Source organism: Ziziphus jujuba, chromosome 8 (genome assembly GCF_031755915.1).
Source record: "Ziziphus jujuba cultivar Dongzao chromosome 8, ASM3175591v1".
Lineage (NCBI taxonomy): Eukaryota > Viridiplantae > Streptophyta > Magnoliopsida > Rosales > Rhamnaceae > Ziziphus > Ziziphus jujuba.
The window spans coordinates 5,547,469-5,568,213 of record NC_083386.1 but is presented as its reverse complement, the minus strand read 5'-3'; the positions used below and the strand labels follow the sequence as shown (position 1 = coordinate 5,568,213).

Below are 20,745 nucleotides of genomic sequence, written 5' to 3'. Positions count from 1 at the left end.
ACCGGCGGTGAGCAAAACGGAGGTCGGACGGCGGAGAAATCACCGTTTGAAGATTTCCGACCCCTCGCCGGAAAACGCTCCGATCCCGGCGTGTCGGTGGTCCGATGGCCGTGATTTTTGGTGGGTAGGCCGGACTTGAGGAGAGGATCAAGGTTAGCTGGCGCGTGTACTGTATATCGGCCGGAACAGGGTCGATTCGCGGTGGCCGGCGGTGGAGGGGAAAAACTCGCCGCAGAACTTCGGAGCTCCGATCCGGGCGCGTCCGGCGGCCGTTCGCCGTGAAATTTGGAGGTTTTGCCGGAAATGAGGTGGGCAATCTGGATGGCCGGCACATGTACAGTAACTAGGCCGGAAAACGTGAAAATGACCGGCGGCCGGTGGGTCCTCTCTCTCCTCTCTCTCTTTCTCTCTCTTCTCTCCCTTTCTCTCTCTTCCCCGAGAGTTTTAACAAATAAAAACCCTGCGTGACATTGTTCATGCCATGTGGACCAATCAGAAGCTGACACGTGGCGTTACTGTGCACTTAAGCCAAATATATTAAAATAATACGGTACCCGGCGAATTTCAAATGTCCGTAACTTTTTAACCACATGTCCGATTTAAGCGTGCCGCTAGTCTATGAACTCGTATCGACGAGTACTTTACAACCATACAAGAGTCAACTCAAAATTACATCACAAGAAAAAGTCAACTCGCGGCACCTTTTAGACAGTTTACACTTCAACTTGTTTTGCCCATAACTTTCAAACCGTAGCTCCGTTTTTGACGTGCTACTAGCCTACGAACTCAGGGCGTCATGCACTTCGCCACGGTACCCTGGTCAACTCGAAATTCCCACCGAGTCAAAAAGTCAACTTTTGACCCCTTTGGTCAACGGTCAACGGTCAACCTTGGTCAACGTGCACGGATTCCGGTGCGATTCGGGACGGGGTGTTACATATTCAATTCAGATTTTGATGGATTTTATAAAAGTCCATTAAAATCTAGATGTATTCAATTAGGACTTTATAGAATTCTTTTAAAATCTGGTGGTATTCAAAAAGTCATTGATTTTAAAAGACTTTAAAAAATGATGGATTTTAATGGATTTGAAAGGATTTTAACAGGGAAATTGTGAAGAAAATTATAGATATGAAATCCACCTTTAAATCCAAAGATTTCATTGGATTCTTACAAAATCTTTATGGAGTCTGTAGAATTCCATAACAATCCATCAAATCCTTTAAAGTCTATAATTCATTTTAAATCCATCAAACTCTAAATTGAATACATCCCTCTAAGATTTTTTTGTCAAAATTATATATTCCTTAATCTTGTCCATTATAGCGCATTGTGGAAATTCCACTAGCTTTTAGGAAATATCCTGGATTAAATAAGGAAGAATATTGGAGAAAAAAGACAACCATTCATATTAATCTATTTGCGAACTAATCACTTTGTCTTTGACTTGTTTCATTTTTTATTTTGTTGGTAAATGGGAATTAAATGTATACCTACTCGAATTTGCTGGGAAAGTAAACCAAAAATAAGTAATTAAGTTGTATCTCAAGGAAGCTTATTAGATGCAGTACTAACTAGTACTGTGTCTCATTGTCCTACTTCATAATACCCAAAGTTTAAATGTTTGAGGGTGATTTACCTGATATCATAACATGATTTTCTAACTTGTATCCTGTTTAAATCCTGCTAACTACTCTTATTTATGTTAAATTGTTGTTTTGTACATGTAAGACCCGATATTTATGCTTCACGCTCAGTAGTTTCTGACATTTTATTTTCACAAATTGTGCTAAAACTTCCTATATATATGGACTATGTTCTGTTTCTCCTAAGACAGCATATGACTCTCAAAATTTGTTTATATAATAGAGTTTACCCTTTTAATTGAAAGATAGTGAATGAAGCTATTGCTAACATTCCCAATTGGGTCACACGCTAGAACTGCCTGTATTCTTGTGCTCCTCTGTTCACCTTATAACTTGGCAGGTTCACAAAAAAATCTGGGAAAGCTAAAAAATCCACCCTAAGAATTATGACATGGCTCACTAATCTGAAGGTTTGTACGATAAGATTCTAAGATGGAGATATTTTAGGATAGGAATCACTAGTACCGGACAGAGACAGATTCATATATTTTTCAAAGCATTGGAATTAATGTGTTCAACTACCTAAAATTATTGAGTTTCTGATGTTGATTGACTTTGAGAGCAAATAAATAAATAAACAAAAACAAAAAACAAAAAAATAAAACTGTATATAGGAAATTCACTAACAATATACTAAATAAGTTTTCTTGGTATTATCTCAATTTGTTCTTCAAACTTAAGCTATGGAACTATATATTTGTACTTATATTATTTATATGTATAGTTTTCAAGTTCAAATCCTGTTTTTTAAGGAAACCAGAGTGTTAATATTTCACTTTGATTTAATTATATTTGCTATTGAATTATTTATATGGTTTTTATTCTTTTTTTCCTTTTTTCCCCCTTTTTGATAACTTTTTTGGGGACGTACTGTTTACTACACGCATGTAGTATTTGCATCCTCTATCATCGTCATATGTACAATTTTTTATTCATAATTTTTTTTGGATAAATCGGGGAGGGATATTTCTTGATAATTTTTTTTTTTTAGTAGGTTCAAATTTTAAGTTGGAGTTTGGAAATCCAAAACAAAATGACAAAAGGTGAAAAGTAAATGTAGTCAAGGCTAATGACCATGTACTTGCTTGGTAGTTAGGAATGGGTTGTTTTCCTTTTGGAGGACCATCATTTGAACTTTGAAACCACAAGTTCTATGTTTCCTACAATTTAGAACTCCTAGTTTGCCCATCTGAGATGTGAAGCCTCATTTTTATTCAAATTAATGTTCATTTGAAGGTGGACTAGTTATTAGAAAATATAACATTGTAATTCATCGGCTGTGAGGTCACCGTTTCTATTGATGCAACAAGCTGTGATGGTCACTGTTTATAGTGACAATTTATATTAATATGGTGGTCACTGTTTATAGTGACTTAACAAGCTGTGATGGTCACTGTTTATAGTTACCCAAAAATTTCATATTGATATGGTGGTCATCGTTTATAGTGACGACACAAGCTGTGATGGTCACCGTTTATAGTGACCCAGCAATTTATATTAATTTGGTCATCGATGATTCATTTATAAAAATTTAAGACTAATTCCTGAACCATAATATGACTACCTTACCCAAAAAAATAAAATAAAAAAATAGCTTAAGTAACCCACATCACTAATAACCAGTAATTATTAGTAGTGATGAATAGTAATTTTGGTTAAAAATTCTGAATGATTGTTGTCACTACTTAAAGAAAATTGAATTTTATTTTCTTCTGCTACCACATGGGTCATGAATGTTCACAATTTGTGATAGCTATTGGTGTTTTCAACGATAAGAATACCCATGAAGAGCAAAATGACTTTAGGACCCCTGGCAGACGCATCCTTTTTGTTTGTGTTTAATTTTTAGGATTGCACCGCAAAATCGTTGAGAATGTGGGTCCAAATGTGCCCAGCTATCTAGTTTGCCATCAGTAGAAGACTTGGAATTGGAACTCATTGATAATGCAAAGGTTTTATAAGCTTTTTTATATTGTCTGCATTGGCTTTGTGGAAATTCTCGTTTCTCTGTTCCTCTGCTCTTTTTTTTTTTGCGATTATCGTTTGTTTTTATTTTGCTGCTGTATCGTTTTTCATTTCTTTGTGTTTACTTTTGTATGGGTTCTAATACCGACAACAGTATATCGGACTTTATTAACAATAAAATTCAACTTAGCAAAATGACTTGTAAAAAATAAAATTAGAACAGATTGAAATATAAGTACTAATTAAATGAAAGCTAGAAATGAATTCATAGAAAACTAGGATGCTAGAATGTTAGAATTAAAAAGAATTAATAAATAAATGAACTAGAACATGTTGAAAAGAAGAAGTTTATTGGAATTTTGGTGTTTCAAACGGTGGACCTGGCACAATTAAGGATGGAAAAAACAAGAGGATCCTAACTGTCAAAGGGTGCCCTCCACCTAAAGCTTGTTAATGATGATAAAAGCCATGATATTATAAGTCCTATCTTGATCAAGTTTTATTTTCATCCCATCAAATCTCCATCAAAGGTATAGTTTTACTCCATCACATTATTAAATTATAAATCCAATTTAATCTTGATAATATATTTATCTCTACCTCCTAAACCTTTTGTTTTCTGGTTTAGATAATTCATAAACTTCATCTTTGTCTTCTAAGTTTGTTAATTTTCTGATACAAATAACTTCACGACAATTAAAAAAAAAAAAAAAAATAGAGAGAAGGGTTTACATACTCTGCTCTTGAAGCTGCTTAGCTACATATTCCACTCCACTCAATTTATACTGCAAAAGATTTTTCCACTAGGTACATGGTTAAAGCTTTGTGATTGTCTGTTGCATTTTGTGATCCAATTGAGTTTTATCAGTGTATATATAAAAAAATTTTCAAGTAGGCGAGGAAGCTCATTAAGTGGTGGGTGTGCAGCATATTAGTAGACACGCAACAGCCAATTTTTCACTGTTGCACATCCTGCAACATTTTATGAGAGGTGTGTCACCCACCACTCAGTGGACTACCTCACCCTTAGTGGGCTACCTTTCCCACTGTAACATTTCTTTATATCTATATATATATATATATATATTAATACAGTTTATTGTTTGAGTTGAATCTGGATTATTGCTCCCTAATTAAGGCAAATACAGTTGCAGCTGTTGGTCGTCATCGGGGTTTTATCTTCCTTTGCAGATCTGTAGATGCAATATAGACAATCTTTAAGCAAATCTTAAGAAGGCAACGGTGGAGAATTGGTGAGTGCAGCTAAAGATAGCGGTGGTGAAATTTATGACATTACTCACTAATTCCAAGGTCGTTGATATTTTAATTAAGGTGGGGCAGTTTTTGGACGAAGGATCACTAGAAGGTGGCAGAGACATGTTCCTATATTTTTTAAAGCATTGAAATTAATGTGTTCAACTACTTAAAATATATTATTGAGCATGCGATGTTAATTGACTTTTAGACCCAATACACAAAAAATAGAAAATAAATTTAAAAAAAAAAAAAAAAGTGAGCGGCATATAGTAAATTAACTAAAAATATGCTAAAAAAAAAGTTTTCTATTGAAAAATGAAAAAATCATTAAAAAAAAAATACTACTGTATTTTGGGTGTTTCTCATGAATTTGTTCTTCAAACTTAAGCTATGGAACTATACATATTTAAGGTGGAAATACATTCTCTTTATAAATAGTTTTCAAGCTTAAATCCTGCTTTTTAGGAAACCAGTGTGTAAAATTTTCCTTTTGATTTTATTATATTTGCTGTTTAAGTCTTTGAATGGTTCTAATTTTAACTTTTTTTTCTTTTTGGTTGATGATTTGGGACCTACTTTGCTACACGTAGTATGTGCATCCTCTATCATTGTTATTGTAGCATGTACAAATTCAAAATTGGAGTTTTGTGCAACCAAATAGAAAATGATCAAGGTGAAAAGGAAAGGCAGTTATGGCTCATGACCTTGCGTTTGGTAGTTAGGAATGGGTTGTTTTCCTTCTGGAGGTCCACATGAGCTGTGAAATCACAAATTCTATGTTTCCTACAACTTATGGCTCCTATAATTTCAGGTGTGAACCCACATTATTATTCAAATTAAGGTTCATTGAAGGTGGACTAGTTTTTAAAAAATAACATTGTTATTCATCACTATATATATGTATATATAGTAAAAGGCTGTAATATTGGTTGCCGATTATAGCAACCTTACAATTTATGGTAGTGGATAATTGATTTATAAAAATTCACTACACCAAAAAGACCAGGGTTCTAATGACACCTAATAGACGACACTAGAAACAAAAAAATTATACGACACATCATACAAAAAATTAAACGATGCAACAAGCTTGTCTATTTTAATGTGGACAAATAATGGGTGACTTTTTTTAAACAAAAAAGGTCACCTGAAATATTTTTAAACTATAAGTAAGCCATATTACTAATCAGTAATCCGTAATCACCAGTATTTGTAAGTAAGCCACATCACTAATCAATAATCACCACTAATTATACAAGGAGTGATGAATAGTAAATTTTGTTTAAATAAAATGAACAAATAAAAGAAAAGGAATAATCACCTCTAATTTTACAAGTAGTGATGAATTAAATAAAAGAAAAAGAACAAATAAAATGATCACTAATCAATAATCACCACTAATTATACAAGTAGTGGTGAATTAAGTAAAATGAGTAAATAAAAGAAAAAGAATAATCACCACTAATTATACAAGTAGTGAAGATTAAAATAAAATGAATAATAATTAAAAAAAAAACAGATAAAATAATGACCACCTTGACCCGAAATTTTATGCTATCAAACTTGTTAAGGCTTAAGTTCCACTTAAAAGGTTAATGTTATATAGGAAATAATCTAATTCTCTTATATACCTTTAGAATACCAATGTTTGATTAATATGAGATTGATTAATATGAGATTTATATTTGCACACCCTACAGACGCATCCTTTTTGTGTTTAATTTTTAGGATTGGAATGGGCCTACCAACTTAGAATTATTGAGGGTGTGGGTCTGAATGTGCTGCACTGTCTTTTGCCATTGGTAGAAGACTTTTCTTTCTTTCTTTTTTTTTTTTTTTTGGTGAATATTAGTAGAAATCAATAGTAGGAGGCTTGGAAGTCAATAATAATGCTAAGGTATTATAAAGCTTTTCATAATATTAATTTCTGCCATTGGTTTTCTAGAAATTCCTCTCTCCTTGCACACTACCCTCGCACTTCATTTGCTGTAACCTTCTTCGGATACGCAATTCTGTCCCTAATTGTTTTATTTATCTTTTTGTTCTTGTTTATTTGCTTTTAAATTCAGAATATTCATATACTCAATACCTAACGTAACATTAATATGGATGGCACATCATCAAATATATATATTTATTTAAATATCAGACTGCACAAATTAAATGCTAAAGAAATTGAAATGGGAATCGTGAAGATGTAGTTATAAGAAAAGTATTTATTGTTTATATACAAGTTATTTGTGTGTGAAAATTACAAGAATATTTTTAATTACAACTACTAAAGTTTAGGACGAATTCAAGTAATAATCCTTTTGGGCTTTTTGAACAATCAAATATTAACAAAGATGAAACAGTTTTTGTATTTAATTTTTTAGGAAATCTTTATGAAAAAAATTACTACTTAATCGTCATGTGTTTGGTTTTCTTAAATGCAAATTTAATTTATTTGTTTTTTCTTAATCCATATTTAGATAGCAATCGTTTTTTTCTTTATGTATAAATGAGTACTCTGTATATTGCTAAAAAAATTATTTATTCGTAATTTTCTTTAATAAAACTCAATTGTTAATATAAAACATTATTATATGGTGGTTTTCCGTTAAGTTCTCCAAATTTTTTATTAGGCTATAAACCACCATAGCAAAAAAATCCAATGTAGTTTCTGTGTTTATAGTTCCGTACGTATGACTGACGCTCCGATCTCGACGATGATAAAATCTGAACCTCTATCTATTTGGTTAGATTCCAAGTTTCTCGCCAAAAATTTTCTGTTTATTTCAATGCTTGCTTTTGCCACTTTATATATCTATATCTATATATATATATATATATATGTTTTTTCCATTTATTTTATTTATTATTTGATCTAATAGAAAATATTAATGTCAAATCATTATATCTAATTAAAAACTTTTAATTTGACAATGTATATTATTAATTTAAAAATGAAATTAGATAGATTTCTAATTTTTTTTTTTTTTAATAATATTGTGGTGAGGGGGATTTGAACTCAAATTATTGCTTGAGGAAACAATGGTTTTTACCATTTGATTGTCTTGTAGGGGCTATATTTCTAAATTTTTTTTAACAAAGTTTTCTCTCCATGTTATAAGGCTGGTTTTGTCTCTCCATGTATAATTTTTCTTTGACCTTTTTATTGATTGTATTTCCATTATATTGAATTACGATAATTTTACAAATTTAAAACAAAAAAGAAAAAAGAAAACCATAAAAAAAAAAATGTACACAATAAAGGAAGTGATAAATTGCAACAAAAAATGAAATGTGGTTAGAATATTTATGTAATTTGTAAAACTATAAAGGCTTATATGCAAAACTAATACGTGCTTCTTTATTTAGTTTTGTCATTGTTAGAAGACTAGAAGTCAATGTCGAGTACAATGATAGTGGTTGAATGTTAGGTAAAATAATATGGCCTGGTTTTATAGGAAATCCTCTTAACCTTCCACACTCTTAACGCTCCATTTGGTGTAAGCTTCAGTAAGGAACGCAATTCTATCCATTACATTTTCCCATTTTCATTTCATTTATTCTTGGTGTTTGATATCATCTCCTGATTTTGTTTTTGTAGTTTTATTTTATTTCAATGAGATTTTTTTTTATCGTGGTTTAGTAAATCTACACTTAAAACAGACCGGGAAGGTTCTGAAATTATTTATAATCAAGTACATCTTTTTTTTTTTAAATAATAAAAATTATAATAATTCTTGCTTTCTGTCGTTGTTTTCTTTAACTGAATCTTTTTTTTTTTTTTTTTTGTATCTTATTCTTCTTATTTTTGTTTTATATATAGTTTGCTTCTATTCCACTTTACATTTTTTTACCATTGTTTGTATTTTTTTTTTTGGGGACAAAATCTCTTTTAATGTTGGTAAGCTTTTTCTCGAAGAACACGTAAGTAACGCATATTATATTACTATAGCGAATAAAAGTCTAAATCATAATGTACAAAATAATATCTATAGAAAAAAATATATATCGTAATGTAAATATATGTAATTTTCTTTCTTTTAGCTAAACTACACGAAATTAAAATATCTTATTTTGTATGCAGTCTACAAGCCCACCTTCAGAAAACAAAGCTACGCACTTCTTGGTTTGCGCTTGTCCCCTTATTTTGTTTCTGTCGCCGACTCGCCATCTTTCTGCTTCTAAATCCTATCATTCACTTTGCAAAATTTAAACCAAAAAAAAAATTTTAAAAAATATTATTCAGCAGTTCTTTTGTCAGTGTGAAAAATCAGTTCCTCTGTCCCTTCGTTTTATGGTCCTTTTTTTTTTGGGTGGATTTTCTATTTTTCCCCTCTCACTTTGCATAATTAAAGAAAAAACAGAATTATAAAGCAGCTCCAATTAGAGGGGGAAAAAAAAAAAGGCAGCTGTTGATGTGGAAAGTCTGTTGCTTCGTTTTCTGGGTTTTTGTTTGTTTTCTTTATCATATATTTACCGGTTTGCTCTCCTTGTTTGTTTTGATTTCTCTGTTGTAGCTGTTTTTCATTCTTACAAACCTTGCGTTTTACTTCGCCAAAAAAGAAAAAGAAGCGTACTTCTCTTGAAGCTCCACACAGTCGGCATCGCAAAAGATATTACCACTCTAAAATAATATACAGGTACATGGTTTACTTCCCCTAGCTTCCTGCAAATTGACATTTTGTTTTATTGTAATTCAATTTTAGAACCTCACTTTGACCATTATGTATGCAATTTTATCCATTTCATTTTCCTACTTTCATTTTCGTTTCTCAGTGGTTTCATGAGTAAGTAGTTAAATGGTTATTTTATTTATTTATTTTTTTCCTTTCTTGGGATCTTGTTATTTTCAATGTTACTCTAAATATATTTTGTTTTTAATCTATGCCTTTCATTTCTTTATCATTTTTTTTTTTTGGGAAATTCTGTCTATAATGTACATTTAATTTATAAACTATTATAATGTGCATAATTTGAATTTTTGTTTCCCAAATATGAAATTAAAATATTTCATTTTCCATGCAGTCTTCATTTTCCATAAAACCCTTTACAAATAACATAGCAACCGACTTAAATTATTAAAATAACAAATAAAGCCCTCGACTATGATTTTTTAATTTGACGAAAATACCCGTTTGGCATACCCATAATACCATTTTCCAAAAAATTTAATCCAAAATTTTTTTATTATCTAAATATCAAAAATATTATTTTCATTAAAAATATTTTAAAAATAACATTTTCATCAAAACAATATTTTTACAATGATATTTTCTTAAAAAATGATTAAAAATAATACTTTCTTCAAAGAAGTATTAATATTAATTAAATAAATTTTTCATTGTGGAATTTAAGTAACATTACATTTTGAAATCTTTATATATTTTTTATAAGGCCAGTTTGTCTTAATGTATAATTTTCCTATGACTTGTTAACAGTTTAAGGTTTTTTTTTTTTTTTTTTTTATAACATCGAGAATCATTTGTAAGTGTCAAATAATTCATGAGAGGGCTTTTAAAAGCATAATTTTGTAAAAACATGTCATATAAGTTGATTGTATATAAATATTTAAATCTCAGTTTTATATATATATATATATGACATTTAAAGAAAGAAAATACTTTAATAAGATTTCCAAATTTAGACAACCTAGATAATTTGAGCCACAAAATTTTAATTGTTTTAAACAGTTTAGAAAATTGTTTCTTTGTTATCCAATTATTTATGAAGTGATAAAATATTCCCGACAACATATATCGATATATATACACATATCACTAATAAAGCAACAAGCTTCATCGAGTTTCTTTTAATAGTTAATTAGTCAAAAGCATGAAAAGATAATATTACAAACATTTTAAAGAAATTCAACCCGTGTTATAAGTGACTTTAGTTTAATGACCTGATAAAAGACTGGTTGAGATGCATAATTTTGATCTAATGAGAACCGTACTGATATTATATTAACATTTTTGCACCTCCTTCCACTCAATTCCCCGTACTCATACATTCTATTCTAAGTGCTATTTTTTTATATTCATGCTTGCATTTCATTTTTCTGGTTTCTATTTGTCATTCTGATTTGTAGCGAGTCAATCCTCCTTTCAACTTGATACTTTCTGCTTCTCTTTTGTTTCTCTATCTGACATAATTTTGTTTACTTTCATCTTCTACTTTGCAATATATTCCAAACTACCAAAAAAAAAAAAAAAAAAAGCAGGAATAGACTGCACCTGAAGGTACAGCTTGAGCTCATTTATATCCACTACCAATCAACTCTGCAGGTACTTAATTCCCTTCATTGAACATGTTTTCAATTGTTGTCAAATATGCTTTGGCAATTTTGTTTTGTACAATTTTATTGGGTTTTACAGGAAATCAGCATGGGTTTACTTATAGCGGTTGGTTCAAAAATTTGCGAGTATACATTTGGTACAGTTGCCCGTAAATTGGGCTATATCTATCACTACAAAAGAAATGTGGACAACGTCAAGTCTAAAATTCAGCGTTTGAAAGGTGAAAAAGCCAGGATGCAGCACTCTATTGAGGAGGCTGGACGAAATGGCGAAGAAATCGAAGGTGCTGTGGAGGAGTGGATAAATGAAGTAACTGGGATCATTGAAAAGGCTAATGATGAATTTTTTAAGGATGAAGATTATGCAATGCCTCTGTGTTCAAGCAAGTTGTTTCCGAATCTGGTATCACGAAGGCGGCTCAGCAAGATAGCAAACTCCTTGGCAGAAACTGCTGGTGATGAAATGCAACCAGCAAACACATTATTCCAAAAGGTTTCTTACCGCCTTCCACCACAGTCGGCTGCCATTGATATGACCAAAGGAGGCTACATGATTTTCCAATCAAGAACCTCCACCTTCAACAGAATTATGGAGGCATTAAGGAATCCTGGTGTCAAGATGATTGGAGTTTATGGTATGGGCGGTGTTGGCAAAACCATGCTTGCTAAAGAAGTTGCCAGAAAAGCTGTTGACGATGACAGGCTATTCAAAAAGGCAGTTATAGTCACTGTATCTCAAACTCCGGACCCCCACAAGATCCAAAAAGAAATTGCAGATCAGCTAGGTCTAAAGTTTGGTGATAATGAGAACGACAAAAATGTAAGAGCAAAACGACTACGTCAGCAACTGGGGCGAGAAGAGAAGATGTTACATGTCATAGATGACATCTGGGAGAAATTGGAGTTGTATGAAGTTGGGATAGCCTTTGGGAATGACAAGAATGATTGTAAAATTCTTCTCACCTCTAGATCTCAGGATGTGGTATGTAATGATATGGATGCCAACCTGAATTTCGTCCTTGATGATTTACGCTTTGATGAAGCAAAAGATTTGTTTGACAAAATAGTGGGTGATCAATTAATCAGAAATCCAGAAATACAAGCTTTGGCAATTGAGATTGTCAAAGAATGTGCGGGCTTACCAATTGCGCTCGAGACAGTTGCAAGTGCATTGAAAAAGAAAGACTATCCTATTTGGAGTAATGCCTTGCGAGAGCTACGAAGATCTGCCCCAACCAACATCAAAGGCATGAACAAAAATGTGTATTCCAGCATAAAGTTGAGTTATGACTTTTTGGAAAGTACTGAAGCAAAGTCATTACTCTTGATTTGTAGTTTATTTCCTGAAGATGCAGTGATTGGGACCGAGGTATGGTTGAAGTATGTTATGGGTCTGCCGGAACTATTTCAAAGCATCAAAAACTTAGAAGAGGCAAGAGAGAAAGTGCTTGCACTGGTTGATATTCTCAAGGCTTCTTCTTTATTGTTGAATGTTGGTTCCAACATGGACGAAATAAAAATGCATGACGTAGTTCGTGATGTTGTCATCTTAATTGGATCTGAAGAATACAATATGTTTTGTCTTAGAAATGTTGATGAGCTGGAAGACAATAAAAAACTCAAAGTTGCAACTGCAATTTCACTACCAAATTTTGAGGGTGATGCTCATCAACTTCCAAAAAGCTTAGAGTGTCCGCAGCTTGTGTTTTTTCATATCTGCAATCTGTCTTTCCAGAAGAATCGAAACTTCCAAATCCCAAACCATTTTTTTGAAGCAATGAAGGAGCTTAAAGTTTTAGATTTGACTTCTGTATGTCTAAAACCGCTACCTTCATCCTTTGAATTCCTTAAAAATCTCCATACTCTGTTTTTGAATAACTGTGAGATAGAAGATGTGGCTTTAATTGGAGAGTTAAGGAATCTAAAAATTCTTGACCTTTCATATTCCAAAATTAGGAATTTGCCAGGACAAATAGGACAATTGACTCGTCTGCAATCATTAGGTTTGAGCTATTGTTCCAAACTTGAAGTGATTGAATGCAATGTCATATCAAATTTAGTACATTTAGAAGAACTGTATATGTTCGAGAGCTTTACAAGATGGGATATTGAAGTAGGCTCTGGAAGAAGAAATGCTAGTCTTATGGAGTTAAAGAATTTATCTAGACTGACCACTTTATATTTAGACATACCGGATGTCAATGTTATGCCAAAAGACTTGTTTAGTATGAACTTGAAGAGATACGGCATATTAATAGCCGGAGGACCAAGATACTTGGACAAGTCCTTTGCTCCAAGAAATCCATCTTCGAGAAAATTGGAACTAATTGAGCTTAATATAAGCAGATTTCAGGAATTTCATGGTCTTGAAATGTTAGTGAAAAGGTCAGAAGTTTTGAATCTGTATGGATCTACTGGTCTGAACAATGTTATACATGAATTAGACAGAGAGGGTTTTCCAGAGTTGAAGCATCTAAAAATTGTGAATAATGATGAAATGCAATACATCATTGGTTCCATGGATCAGAGATATCATTCTCAGAATGCTTTCTTTCAAAGTTTGGAGTCATTACGTCTTGAAAATCTAAAGAAATTGGAAAAGATATGGCATGATGAACTCTTAACAAATTCTTTTGGCCAATTGAGAGTTGTAGAAGTGAAAGATTGTGAAAGATTGAAGAATCTCTTGTCATCCTCCCGTGTCAGAGAGATTGAGAAAATCAAAGTTATTAACTGTAAGATGATGAGTGAGATAGTTACTTATGGAAGGAAAGAGGGTCATCCCCACTTAATCTTTGCGAAGATTGAGTTTCCTCATTTACGTTCCTTGATCTTAAAATCTTCTCCGAATCTTGCTCATTTCCCTTTTTCCGAATTGGAAGCTGCCTTCACTGGTCACAGGAAAGAGGAGGAGCCGTTAGATGTGAATCGCCCCCTGCCCTTTTTTTATCCTATGGTACGTTTGATTCTCTAAATTTCTGACTTCTTGTCGTTAGTTTTAAAGTTAATTAAAATTCTGAATTTTTGGTTATTCAATTTTGAAGCAGGTTAACGTACACTAGCCAGTACTATATATTTATTTTCACATGCATGATATATGTTTGTTTTTGTTGTTCAAAAACTTAATTAGAAAGATAATTAGCCATTTGTTTTTAGACATTAACTGAAATTATATTAGATCTAGCGATATAAAAAGGTAGAATAAAAGGTAGAATTGACGAATAAATCATAATATAGTGATAAACACTGGTGATTATTATGAGAAAAGCACCTCATATATAGCACTTCTACGGGTTCCACCACCACATCAGCTGCCACATTGTTGGTGATGAATATTGAATAGCATTTTTACTAGCTAGTCGAGATCTTGATGAATGATTATTCTCTACAGGTTGCATTGCCTAGCTTGAAGGATTTGGAGTTGTCCACCCTGAACTCCGAAAAGTTATTGCCAGACCATCCTCCAGAAAACTTTAACATGCAGAATCTAACAAACTTGAAGATTCATGGTTGCAATAGTTTGAAGTATCTCTTGTCTTTTGCTATGGCCAGAAAGATTGCGCAGCTTGAGCATCTAGAGGTACGTGGATGCAGTGTTATGGAAGATGTACTAGTCATAAATGACAAAGAAAGGATGGAAAAAGAGAAACTGCTTCCCAATCTTAAGTTATTAGTGCTCGACGATCTCCCAAACTTGGAAAGATTTTGCTCCAAAAGTTGGGCGGAGTTTTCATCCTTGGATAGATTGAGGATAACAAATTGTCCAAAACTGGAAATTGAAGATTCTATTTTGAAGCTGCCTCGGTTGAAAGGATTGATATTGAAGCAGATTAATGTTGCCCAGAAAGCATTGTGGAACTATCAATATGAAATTGATCATGAAGGTCTAAATGTGGATGATCAAGAACATGCCGCAATATTTCTCTCTTTGAAATTCCTAATTCTAGATGAGGTGACTGATCGTTTGATGGATTCATGGAAGAAGCATTACCATCCTGCAGGAAGAGCCTTCCAGAATTTGAAATGTTTATTGGTATTCCAATGCCATACGTTAAAGAATCTAATCCGAGCCTCAATATCTTTCCAAGCTTTGAGGATTCTGGAAGTGTCAAAATGCCATGGAATGGAATATCTGTTAACACCATCAGCAGCTAGAAGTCTGACTCAACTTAGAAAAATGTTGATAGAAAAATGCGAAAAGATGATTCAAATAATAGCAGATTATAATGGAAGTGAAGCAGAGGAGGGTACTGAAATTGTTTTTCATCGGCTGGAAGAGTTGGTACTTGGTAATCTACAAAACCTCAGGAGTTTCTATTCAGGGAATTGTGTAATGAGATTTCCAAATTTGAAACGGTTAATTTTCAAATATTGCCCTCAGATGGTGAGTTTTTGTGATGGAAATATTAGCACCCCAAAACTGAAGAAATTAATACTATCTATAGACGAAGATGGAGATGAAGGTGAAGATGTAGATGTAATTTTTGATACAGTTATGGAGTTTGACTTTGACTTTGATGAAGTAGTGCGTTCTGACAATTACGAATCCAGTTCTTTCCAAACGCAACAGTTAGAAGAGGGTGACATTAATGCTGCCACAAGAAAGCTATTGCTGAACAACCAAGGTTGAATCTCATTTACCGAGGTCGAATCTCATCTACTACAGTCAAAACTAACCAAAGGTATGAGTATGACAAACTTTTTAGTCAATTCTTTGGTATAACTTTGTAAATTTGGAAAATGATCGTGAAAGCCTTTAATCTTTTATCTGTCACAAATTTTTGAATTTTATTGTTTCTAGTGTACACACTGGGGATTATATTTCATAAAACTTTATTATCATTGTTATTCTTGTTATTGTTTGTTGAGGGTAAAATAAATCACTTTTATTATATTAATGACTTATACAAAACAACTATGTGAACACAACATAAAACAATCATACATGCAGTGGGACCCACACACATAATAACCCCTGGGACACTAACACATAAACACCTAGCATTATTTACTAACTCTAACATGAGAGCTCTCTCTCTAGGAGCCTGCTCTACTCAATTGAGTAGCTCACATTGTATGGCAGCTCATCTTCTCTTTATGTAGCTTGCCCATGTTGGTTGCTGAACTTACTCAAAGCTTCTGGATTTTTATTCAGAGTTGGTGCTCCACATTGCAAGCTTGGATATCTTCTTTACCAATTCCAAAGCTTTACTTGCTGTCCATGTATATCAAACATAATAGATCATTCTAAAAACCCAAGTCAATGTTGAATATTCTTCATTGTTACTAGGACCAAGTACACTTTACTTCTTACCTTGGATCACATAATTAACTAATAAAGATTAATGGAAGTATGCGGATATATCATATTAAGTTCAATACCAAGAAAAGGTTCAGAGATTATGAACAACTACATTGTAATTAAATGCAGGTAGGATATTCCTCGACTGCTGAATCTGGAATCATTCAAGACTTGGACCTTAATTTCTGTTGCGCCCATAAGTATCAAACTAGTGGCTAGCCTTTTCTTTCTTTCTTTCTTTATTTATTTATTTTTGGTAAAGAAACTAATGGTTGGCTTTTATTATCAGGAAAATTAATTTGGTTGACCATTCTGAATATCGACAGCGAGGAGCTCTGGCAGGTGGAATAGTAAAGGATATGAGAAAACAAGGTCATAGAAGTTCCAAGTTTTTGCGTTACCCCTTTCTACCTCTGATGCAAAACTTTGTTGTCAAATAAGAAGCACCATGTGGGTAATTTTCCTGTTAGATATTTTGAGACAAAAATGTGGTTCTCTGAAACATTACCTATATTTGTCATCCATTTAATGTGAGGTAGCTCAATTTATTTCCATATTTCATTTGCAAAAATTTAAACTGGAGCATATGAGTTACTGAGGAACTTTTTACTACATATTATAGTTTTTGAGATCGTAGCAGATTTCTCTCTTATAAACAGAAGCAGGTTTCTTTCATATACCTTGCAGATATAAATAAATAAGGTAAAGTTCGTAGTAAATTTTTATACCAAGTGCCAACGCTAATCCACTTCAAGTAAAGGTTTTTTGGATTATAGAGAAAGAGGAAAGGTTTTCTTTTCCTTGCTTTTATAACTTAAAGTGGTACATCTACTATGAAGTTATGGCTAAACTGTCAAGTCCAACGATTAAATAAAAAGCAAAAAAGATTGCGAAAAAGGTATAAAGATTTCTGAACTGTCAATAAAAATTAAACCTATGAAGCCTATTTCATTGAACTATCAATAAAAAATAGAAATACATAATTGTGGTAACAAATACAAAATGCAAAACCCCTCATGAATACTTCCATAACTCACTCAACTACTTTTAGGATTCTCATTTTACGTAGTGGCTCTATGGTAGTACTACCCGGGGTGCTGTGTTTTTCCTCCTTTCTTCTTTTCTTCTCTGAGCTTCAGTCATGGTTAGTCTGAGAGCAGCCACCTTGAATATTGATTTTGGTAAATGCCTCTGACTGCAATCATCATTCATTTTTTTTACAGAAGATGCAAAAATGGACAGGATCATTGTAACTGATTATGCTAGAAACAAGTGAAGCTGTTTAGGAAGCATAGTTGCTTGCTCTATCTTGCCTTCGAATGCGCTTGACTTCAGGAAGGTGATTGTATCGATTCTTGACAGCCCTGCTGGCTGAATGACAAGATTGTCCAGAAACATCAAACTAATACTTGCAAGCATAAAAAAGGGAAGAGAGAGATACACACAAACAATATTCGGGAAATACTTTCAAAGTGAACACTTTTAGAAAAGTTTAACTATTTTATGTTTTTCATGATGGAATATGTTGGTTTGCTATTACCCTTAATTGTAAAATCTTGGAAGCACTTACAAACTCAGGGAAAAAAAAAAAAAAAAAACACTAGAGTGGAGAAGCAGTAGAGGAACCATCAATTATGATTACAGAACACTGGTACCTTGATTGGCCCAAGTAAACTATTCAAGCTTCCAAGAAGAAACGCTTGTAATAATGGTCATCCAAAAGTTTACACTAGGGCCAAAAAGAATGTTGAAAATTACCCTGAGAGATGAACAACCAAGATTGTTTCAGAAATGTATAGTTCTAAATTGTAAATAATCCACAGTAAGTTTCACATTATGAACTGCATCTGAATGGCAAAATAGTATACACTAACATATAGTCCCTGTTTGTCACAGGTTTTTGACCATGGCGAATCAGCCACTAGTCCCCCAGTAAACAGAAGCCAAAGCTCTGCCAAGCACAAATGAAGAGCCTTCAAAGTTTGTAAGAAACAATAAAGGTAATTATGAAAAGAAAATCTTACCTACAAAACTACCATAGAAGCTGATATCTTCCACTCTTTCTGCGATTTAAAAATCCCTAATAGGCAAAACAGTAATTAAAGAAAATAGTTCATTTTTAAGGATACTATAGATTAACTGTTAAGAGTTCAATGGGTTGCAAAAGGTAAAAGAATAAAGCAGAACAAAAGGCAAAAAAGTATAATATGATCATCTTCTGAAATCTTAATTGAATGCAAAAAAGAATTTCCATATATCCATCCCAAAGTTGCACTGTACAGAGAACCAGAAAAAACAAAAAGGGAATGTACTTACATTAAATATATTTAACACAAAAATAGCAAGGAAAATAATACTGCTTAAATATTTCTGTACATGGGATTGATTTTCTGGGAAAACACTTTTGGCTAAGCAGAGTTGATTTAGAAAAACACTTTGAACCGAGTTGGTTCACAGACGAAGCGAAGCTAGTGCATTCTTTCATTTTTGCATATAGATCAGGTCAAGAAATAAAACTAAAACGAAGTGATTTTGAGACCGTCGTGTTTTTTTTTTTTTTTTTTTTCTTTTGGATACCAAAAAAAAAAAACAAAATGAGCTGTAGTGTTATATATATATATATATATATTGAAAACTATTATATTGGAATCTTAATAATATTATTTTTAATATATTATTATTATTATTTTGATAGATTATTTTTTAATTATTCAGTTAGGATTATCAACACCTAAAAAAATTTGCTTTGTTAAGACTCGTGTGAGAGCTCAGTGGTTAGCATACCACCGCCGGTCAATGGATGCTGGGTTCGAGTCTTGGGGGAAAGGGGATGCCTGGGGGAGCCTAGCAAAATATATATATATATATATATATATATATATATATATATTTGCTTTGTTGACATAAAATAATTGAATTCATTAATAAAAAAACAATTAAAATATAAGATTGATAAATTGTAGTTATTTAAAAAAAAAAAAAAAAGTTTTGTGTGTGTGTGTGTGTGAATGCAAGTTAAATTAGCCTAATCTATGCACACAATCTTTTATCTGTCCAAAAATTTTGAATTATGTTGTATCTCTTATAATATATACATAGGAAATTTTATGTCGGTAAAACTTTACTTTGTTGTTATTGTTATTGTTATTATTATCAAAACCAAATACACTTTATTTTAGTGACCTTTCACACTTTTAGCATTTTGGCCCCTACATTTTAAAAATCATCACATTGCCCCATAAAATATGTTTTTTTTTTTTTTTTTTTCATCACTTCAGTCCAAATAGGTAACAATATACAAGGGGAATACAAACACCCAATGGTTAAGGAGGCAAAATTAACATTATTGTAAAGAACATGTGACACTATCCTTTAACTTGGTTATCAATACATTATTGTAAAGGACATGTGACACTATCCTTTAACTTGGTTATCAATTGGACTTTTTGTTTTTTTTTCCTCTGGATCATAGGTTATAAATTGGATTTAAGGTGACACAAAATATAATATTTCAAGGGACAAATATTGCAATTTTAGAAGTGATTTTGAGTAGGTGGGTCCCCTTTATTTGTAGGTAAACCATTATCTTGGATGCCATACTAATTGATGAATGCATATATAGTATAACATAATAAAAACAGATTTCCTGTTCAATACCAAGGAAAAGATTCAAAGATTACGAACAAGCACATTGTGATTGCGTTAAATGCAGGTGGAATATTTATCAACTGCTGAATCTGGAACCATTCAAGACTTGTACATTAATTTCTGTTGCCGCTGTAAGTACTAAACTAATGGCTATCCATTTTTTTCTTTTTTGGGTAAAGAAACTAGTGGTTAGCTTTTATTACCTGGAAATTTCATTTACTTCCTGAATATTGACAGTTGGGAAGACTGGCAGGTCATAGAAGTTTTTCAGTGTTTTGCATTACACGTCATTCTACTCCCAATGTAAAAACTCTATTTTGAAATAAAGAAACAGAGAGATGTGGTACTCTGAAACATTCACCATAGTTGTAATCCATTTATATGAAATTGTTCAATTTATATCCATTTTTTGATTTGTAAAAGTTTAAATTGGAGCTTTCAAAGTATGCCTTCCGATTGATGGGAACTTCCTTCTTACATACTGCCAATTTTGTAGTTTTAGATGATAGCATATTTCTCTCCTATGTATCAATAGAAGCAGATTTCTGTCATAGTACCTTGGACATAAAAATAAATCTGGTAAAGTTCATAGTAAAATTTTTTATGCCATTCGCCAACACTAATTCACTCTTTAAAATTTT

General features: G+C 32.4%; 1 protein-coding gene across 7 annotated transcripts; it reads left to right on the top strand.

Moving 5' to 3' along the window:
* The first annotated feature begins 6,753 nt into the window (after positions 1–6,753).
* LOC107404730 (disease resistance protein At4g27190) lies at positions 6,754–20,509 on the top strand. 7 transcript variants are annotated; one of them, XM_060819414.1, is made up of 10 exons: positions 6,754–6,870; positions 8,944–8,985; positions 9,377–9,499; positions 11,077–11,143; positions 11,234–14,110; positions 14,546–15,836; positions 16,586–16,906; positions 17,680–17,795; positions 18,353–18,456; positions 20,169–20,509. In XM_060819414.1, the coding sequence occupies exons 1-6, from the start codon at positions 6,758–6,760 to the stop codon at positions 15,782–15,784; spliced, it is 4,461 nt and encodes a 1,486-aa protein (XP_060675397.1). In that variant the 5' UTR covers positions 6,754–6,757; the 3' UTR covers positions 15,785–15,836; positions 16,586–16,906; positions 17,680–17,795; positions 18,353–18,456; positions 20,169–20,509. The 7 variants fall into 7 exon arrangements, with proteins under 7 accessions (XP_060675397.1, XP_060675396.1, XP_060675395.1 ...); XM_060819413.1 differs by having other exon boundaries at positions 17,680–18,456; XM_060819412.1 differs by lacking the exons at positions 17,680–17,795; positions 18,353–18,456; positions 20,169–20,509 and having other exon boundaries at positions 16,586–16,656; positions 16,746–17,095.
* Positions 20,510–20,745: the final 236 nt, after the last annotated feature.

Excerpts from the sequence above, each read along its gene's own strand:
- LOC107404730 (XM_060819414.1), top strand. The coding sequence starts at position 6,758 with ATGCTAAGGTATTATAAAGCTTTTCATAATATTAATTTCTGCCATTGG. Across the intron at positions 6,871-8,943 it reads TTTGCTGTAACCTTCTTCGG|TCTACAAGCCCACCTTCAGA; the intron begins ATACGCAATTCT and ends TTTTGTATGCAG. Across the intron at positions 9,500-11,076 it reads CACTCTAAAATAATATACAG|CAGGAATAGACTGCACCTGA; the intron begins GTACATGGTTTA and ends AAAAAAAAAAAG.